Genomic DNA, 7592 nt, shown 5'->3' with positions numbered 1-7592 from the left:
GCGGCTTTCAGCCCCAGGTTGTGGTAGTGGGCACTTGGGTAGCCCTTAGCGGCTAGTTAGAGGGAGCGGTGTGGGGGGGAGGAGGAGTGCATCTCAGAAGAGCTACAGCCACAGCTTCACCACTCCTCCGCTCTGCCAGGACCACCTTTACTTGCACCGACACTGCGGCTGGGACGCCTCTCTCTGCTCCCTCCCTCCCTTCTATGCCTCTATCTCTACCTGACTCCCCTCTGTCTCTCCCTCTCTATCTGTCCCGTAGCACTGACAAACTGCTTTTGCAGCTGCATCACCTCTTAGGCAGCTGACCCCCCCCCCCCCCCCTCTCTCTTTTCCTTCTTTTTTGGTCTTTCCCTCTCCCCTGACTTGCCAACATGTATCGGAACCCGTGGATCTCGAATTACCTGACTCATGTCAAGTTTTGCAGCCAAGGTAAGGGCAGAGACTCGGGGCTCTGCAGCTTCGGTGCATGTGCGAGCTCTGGCTGAGAGCTCGGGGACAGGGTAACTCCGGTTACGGAGCTGGGAATCTCGGCTCTGAGAAGTTGGCAGGGAACAAACTGCAGACTCCCTTCCTCTCTGCTCACTGTCCTGCCTTCTAGCCAGCTGTCCTTTGCACTGCAGCTGTAGCCTCCAAGGACACTACGTAGCAGAGATAAGGGACTCTAACGGTGCAAGGGGCTGTTCTAGGGAAGAAGCTATTTCTAGGCTTCACGCGTGCATGATTGTATTATTATGCTTTACCATTGTGGCTGGATAACAAACCACATTTACATTCTGAATCTTTTATCAATATTTACTCATCACTATCATAAAATACATGAATTGTCTGAATGTCAAATAACTAAACCTCCAATGATATCTAAAGTTTTACCCAGACAGTCAGCCCAAAGTCAAAGGACCAAGTGTTACCGGCATTTTAAATGGCAACATTTAGCATTTTGTTGATTTGAAATGAAATTGCGAGGTCAAAGTAAATCTGTATTTTCTTCTTTTTCTCTTCTTGGCATATAATTTAACTTTGGGGAACTTTGACATTGAAATGTGCGCACTTGACCAGTAGCAAGCCATCTTGACTGAGCGCTGACCTTCTGAGGGAGCAGAGGGTCCAAAATGTTGAACTTATTGTAGCTTAGTAGCTGTGTTGCACCATCCACTTCTAATTAACCTACTCTGAGTACAAACTGCTGTGCAGTTTAGGAGCATTTAAGACAGGAATGAGAGAATCATTTGTAGAACAAATGTGTCTCTTGAATATATTGTGTGAACATAAATTGACGTTTGCTAACGAGCTGTGTAGTCACTTGGGCTGTCCACTAACACTCGTACGATTTTGTCGGCTAATTGATTCGTTGATTTAGTCGACAGATCTGTAAAACTGAGTTTCTCGCCATCTTGGTTTTTGGCCGTTGCCATAGTGATTTTTTGCGATCAGTGAAGGGAAGTGACCATGTTTGGACTGCGGAGGAGTGACATCGTATATGACTCTGGTAGCAAAAGTGACCTGTCATTCAAGTAGCCCCACCCTAAAGCATCCCCTGCTTTATGGTCTGTTTGACTCTAAATGGACCATAATGTACTAAATCAGCGGTTCCCAAACTTTTTAGGCCACGCACCCCCTTTTACATCCCGACCGGGTTCACGCACCCCTAATCCCCCACACCTTAAAAAAAGCAACAGAGCCTATTTATAGCCGCATAAAAATCGGACCATTGAGAGAACAGTTTGCTCGCGCGTGGCGTTTGTTTACAAGATAAAAAACCACAAACTCTTCCTGCACCGCGCCTTCGAAAAGGTAACTGACGTTCACCAGAAGATTCGCCAGATTAGCCACATCTGTAGACTCGTCTACTTGCAGAGAGTAAAACTCACTCTTCTTCACGCGACCGACTAATGTAGCCAGGATGTCTTCGGACAAAGCATCGATGTGGCGCGACAGTGTTGTTGGACACCGGGATCACGGCCAACTTGTTTGCTTCGCTCTCCAATCATACATTCCACCATCTCTTTGGCAGCTGGTGAGCTCACGTCTTGGGTGACTGTGTGCGGTAGCCCCTTTCTTGCTATTCTGTGACCAGATATGAAGGCCGTAGTGCGTTTTTCATAGACCCAACACATGAATGAGACTGCATTTGTTTTGGGCTGCTTTGTAACTCCTCCAATTTTGATATAAACAAAATGTAAGGGGCTTCTGACTTGCACTGGTGTTCAGGTGGCGATGTAAATAAGAGGGCTTCAGACAGCTGTTAGCCAGAACCTCACTGCACCGACTGTCTCTTAAGGTGAATGTCCTAAAAAACGTATGCTCCTTATATAACTAAGTTCTTGCTTTGTAATCATGTTACAATGGTATCATCTGTATCCAAAGTAACACATTTGGTTTTCTGTACGTCCACGGTTACAGTGCAAAAAGTGACTGCTAGGACTTTTAAATGGTTTACCGAAATGTAAAGAAATATGAATTTCATCAACCTAATCTTTGGACCTTTTTCAAAAGAAAACACAAACTGCTCAGATAACCATGATCATCATTCAAGGCTTGCGAGGAATGAGTCATGTGTCCCCCCCCCCCCCCAGCTGAAACAATACATGACCCTCCTTGAACACAAACACAGGGCACACAGCCCTCTCCAAATAAGCAGTAGTTTCTCTCAAATGATGTTTTGCTTACCGTAAGTAGGAGGGATTTAAGGCATCAACCCAAACATCCTTAATGGGGACTAACAGATCTGGAGAGGTTAGGGGTTTTCTGGGTGGAGCGGTGGGAGAGTCAGGCGGCCCTGAAGTGAACTTGGAGAGGATGGAATTGGGACCACATTTGTCCCGAAATTACGCGGCTCTGGCTACTCCGAGGTCCGAGGGCAGCCAAAACCACACGTTTTGAGGTCTGAAGTAAATAACTGATGCAGACATTCCTTAAAGGCAGCAGTTCCCAAACTTTTTAGGCCACGCACCCCCTTCTACATCCCGACCGGGATCACGCACCCCTAATCCCCCACACCTTAAAAAAAGCAACAGAGCCTATTTATAGCCGCATAAAAATCGGACCATTGAGAGAACAGTTTGCTCGCGCGTGGCGTTTGTTTACAAGATAAAAAACACAAACTCTTCCTGCACCGTGCCTTCTGAAAGGTAACTGACGTTCACTAGAAGATTGGCCAGATTGGCCACATCTGTAGGCTCGTCTACTTGCAGAGAGTAAAACTCACTCTTCTTCACGCGACCGACTAATGTAGCCAGGATGTCTTCGGACAAAGCATCGATGCGCGCGACACAGTGTTGTTGGACACCGGGATCACGTCCAACTTGTTTGCTTCTCTCTCCAATCATACATTCGCCATCTCTTTGGCAGCTGGTGAGCACATGTCTTGGGTCATTGTGTGCGGTAGCCCCTTTCTTGCTATTCTGTGACCAGATATGAAGCCCGTAGTGCGTTTTTTTTAGACCCAACACATGAATGAGACTGCAGTTGTTTTTGGGCTGTTTTGTAACTCCTCCAATTTCTATATAAAACATGTAAGGGGCTTCTGACTTGCACTGGCATGCTTGGTGTTCAGGTGGCGACGTAAATAAGAGAGCTCCAGACAGCTGTTAGCCAGAACCTCACTGCACTGTCTCCTAAAAATTACGTTCCCCCAAAGCTAAAATGCATTCTCAATTACGTTTGACCAAAAACGGATTTTCTCCCTGATTACGTTTGTGTTTGACGTCTTATAAATACGTTTCTAATCAACATTTTAACCTTTTTTTCCCTCTCCACCACCGCCTCTCCTTCTCCCTATTACGCGGTCAGAATACGACCACAACACGCCGCGTGTCTCTAGCAGAAACGCGCTCGTCCAGGCCGAGCAACGAGGAACATTACGCAGCTACAATACCTCCATAAAGGCCCGCGTGTAAAATTCAGGAGTAACCGTGACTCTCTTAAGGGTTAGGTTTGGGTGGGGACGTGGCTTCCTAGTGGAAGTTAGGTGGATACAAATAAATAATATATACCTCCATAACACCCCGCCACTCTCGGCTCATACCGCCCCAGCAACGAGGCACATCACCCGGCCACAATACCTCCAGAATGTCCCCCGGGTGAAATCCGGGACTTGGTTTTATGGTTCTGAATGGTTTTGTAATACGTCAAACACAAACGTAATCAGGGTAATGAGGCTCTACTTCCCTGTAGGCAGGTGGACTTTGGGCAATTTTTCCAATAGACAACAGACTTTTAGGGGAATTGGACAATATGGTTCTCACCGCCTCTTCCTGCTGTCCCCCATCTGTATTCACTTTGGGTATGAAAGTGGCGCCCTGTGACATTGATGCGCTCGGCACCTCCTGGCATCGTCTCAGCGGCACTGCAACCTTGACGTGTGATCAGACTTTAACTACACAGTTCACTTATTACTTGATGTATTCAGTCAGAAGGCATTACTTGTTTTCCACTTAATTACTGTGGGTTATGTGCCAAGGGACCTGCGGACTGGTTCACCTTGCAACGTGTTTGTGCTCATTAAAAGCTAAAACAGGAGGTTTTGCTGTTTATAATTGAAATGAATGAGCATTGTGACATTACTAAACGCTGCACTCTTCTCTTCTGTCCACAGGACTTGGGAGTGAGACCCCCATTAAACTCAGCAACCCCAGATTGCTGCAGAAAAGAGCTTTGAGGTAAGATATGCGAACATTTGTTGTGTTAACCAGTCTCATCATGTTTTCATTTCTGTTGTGTTAGATCACCTTATTTAAGACCAAGTGAATAAAAACCTTGGTCTGTATAAGATGTTTGATATCAATAATCACTATTCCATTAAAGCATTGACCCTCAGATCCCCAAAACCCACCGGTGGGATTGAAAAGCATGTTGTCTTTAAAACGCCAAAACTACACCGTTAATCGTTGCCAGAAGCTGAAAGATGATGACTTTTACAGACAGTCCTTCAACACACCATGTGTGACGAACACTTCAGTCACAACAAGCAGCCAAAAAGAAGCTTTAAAATTGTGCTATTTCATCAAAAACATTTAATTCTACATGTCTCATTTAGAATCTCCCCCAAATAAACTGCTTGCACACTGTAAAAAACACAAAACTCAGGATTGTTCAGCATCATGTCGTAGGCCGGGTATCCAGTACACCACCAGGTCTACACGTTGGCCTCCTTTTACAGTAGAGAGTTTCCTTCATGGCAGCGAGGAGGACATAGGGCACGGTGGCACCAAGTTGGTGCCAAAACTGTGTGTGGGTGTGCCTGTGCCTTGGAAACATTGTGCCTGTAGGAATGAGATGTTGGGAGATTTCAGTCAAGAAAACATATGCTGTTATGATAGAAAATGATCTGTGATGTCTATGTTTACCAGTGTGTTCACAACTCTGTGGTCCCTGGAACGGACAGAACTGCAAAGTCATGTTTTCCCCAATTCTTGGCCGTTTCCTCACGTAAGCAATCCACTGCCGGTTCTGTTACAGCGGCATTGTGACTTGTGAATCAAATCCATAAATGACTTGATGAAATTTACAGGTTCGAATCAAAATTGTATTTAGATGATTGGGTTTGTATTTTTGTAGCTTCATCCATAACCCATTGTCTGATCGACTAGATTCTTGAAACTCACTCAAACAGGCCCTGCTTCCAACAACATGTTTTTTTTTAATGATTTGGATGTACTGTTCTGATCCAATTCAGATTCCTGCAGTTGAGCCCCTCACAACTGCTTCCACTGTCGGTCTATAAACAAACCCGGCCGTTTCCCAGCCCTGTTTCAATAACACGTTGGTATTTTTCCTGCACCCCTCAGCTTCCAGAAAGAATTCTCCCTCAACGGAAAAGACGACCCGTCAAAAAGCACCAAGGATATAGATGTTAGTCTCTTGGTCAATCTCCCCAAAGGTGAGTAAGGATTTTCAGTATTTCTGCCTGCTTGCAAATTGCCCTCACAATGTCAACTTTCCCAGGGTTTTTGAAAATCACTGTTGTGCAACAGCAGCCTCTTTGCCAGGTGGAGTCATGACAAGATTTGTCTAGAACCAGTTTTTCTACATGTACAGTCCTCGTATATTGTACAATATAAAACGCTGCACTTGCATCGCCCCATTTACTCCCAATGAAGAGAGATGTGCGTTAAGTCCTCCTGAATATTTTAGTTTGACAAGCTGTTACGATTCACTTTTTACAAGTCTTGATTTGGGCAATAAAAAAAGAGACTGGATGTGAAATTGTAAAGAATACCAATTTCTATGGATCGTGAAACTTCTATTGTTTTCAACTTTTAAAGGAAGATTTCACATAAAAGGGGTTTGGTTCCAAAAGCTGTTTTTTGTTTTATCATTATTAATACCAGAATTCGCTAAACTCATACTCAAACAAATCTCGAATCAAACTTGCTTTTTCTTCATATCGAAGACAAATATACAAAATGTTCAGGTAACACCAGCAACTACTCATTCTTAGCCGGTGCAGGCTCGGGCTTGCCCTGGTTTCGATGACATACATCACTGGCTTAGCAGTAGTTTATTACCATTAATACCATAAGTAACTTGATCCCGGGTCACAATGAAACTCTGTCTAGTAAACTCCCAACAAATGGTTTTGTCTACTCTGTAAACCATTTGATCAATTATTAACATGAAAATATTAAGTACAGCCACTTAAAGCTTTTCAAGTTAATAGCTGTGGATCATGACCTCCACTATTTATTTTAAGTAGCTCAAGGAGTTTTTAGATGGCTGTCAGATACTTTTAACAAGCATTACAAATTGTATTTTCTGCTGCTCATATAATGTTCAGATTAAGTGAGTTACCACTCAAAATTGTCGTGTTTCTGATATCTAAATCACGAAAAGCTGACTACAGACTAAAAATGATATCTTTGTGTTTTAGTTATGTATACATTTTTCTTAAATATTGAAAGTAGGTAAATTACAGACAACATAGTCTCTATAGGAACATTGCAAACAAAACATCTGCAATCCAAATGTAACCTGTAAATACCCGTAGCTGTCTTCGGGAACAGTTTGGTTTGGATAGCACTGCTAAGACCGAGGTTTTCCTTTTTACTGAGCCATAACAGTATTGTGTTTGTTTATTCTCTCTTTAGTCTCGGAATTGAGGAAACGATTTGAAGGCAATACCACGAGCACAAGTGACAGGGAAATGAACAGGTGAGAAGGTGGTGATGAGTGTATAAAGTTTCTGATGACGACAATGTTGTGGGGGATAATAACACGTCTCAGGTTGACTACTACTGCCTCCTCGTGTGTGTGTGTGTGTGTGTGTGTGTGTGTGTGTGTGTGTGTGTGTGTGTGTGTGTGTGTGTGTGTGTGTGTGTGTGTGTGTGTGTGTGTGTGTGTGTGTGTGTGTGTGTGTGTGTGTGTGTGTGTGTGTGTGTGTGTGTGTGTGCAGAAAGGAACGTATAGCTCGGCGGTTGGAGGGCATCGAGGGTGAGGTGCAGCCGTCTCTGCTGCCGAGTTTAGTGGCCAACCGGCTTCTGGAGGAGGACACACCACGATACACAAGGGCCTCTGATCCCTGTGAGTCCTTTGGAGGTGAGACAAGTGCAGCACCTTGACTCTTTTGTTTGTGCTTCTATGTGGATAACTGACTT

General features: G+C 44.4%; 1 protein-coding gene across 1 annotated transcript in view; it reads left to right on the top strand.

Moving 5' to 3' along the window:
* The first annotated feature begins 366 nt into the window (after positions 1–366).
* The window catches only part of LOC306794040 (supervillin-like), a 53983-nt gene continuing 46757 nt past the window's right edge, over positions 367–7592 (top strand). Inside the window, 5 exon segments of the mRNA XM_079291902.1 lie at positions 367–429; positions 4595–4658; positions 5787–5878; positions 7086–7149; positions 7391–7533. Of these exon segments, the coding sequence (XP_079148028.1) occupies positions 372–429; positions 4595–4658; positions 5787–5878; positions 7086–7149; positions 7391–7533 (421 nt within the window). The 5' untranslated portion in view covers positions 367–371.

The sequence above is a fragment of the Melanostigma gelatinosum genome (assembly GCF_949748355.1).
Source record: "Melanostigma gelatinosum genome assembly, chromosome: 20".
In the NCBI taxonomy this organism is placed as follows: Eukaryota; Metazoa; Chordata; class Actinopteri; order Perciformes; family Zoarcidae; genus Melanostigma; species Melanostigma gelatinosum.
The sequence above is the reverse complement of the archived record's forward strand: the minus strand, read 5'-3'. Positions and strand labels throughout refer to the sequence as shown.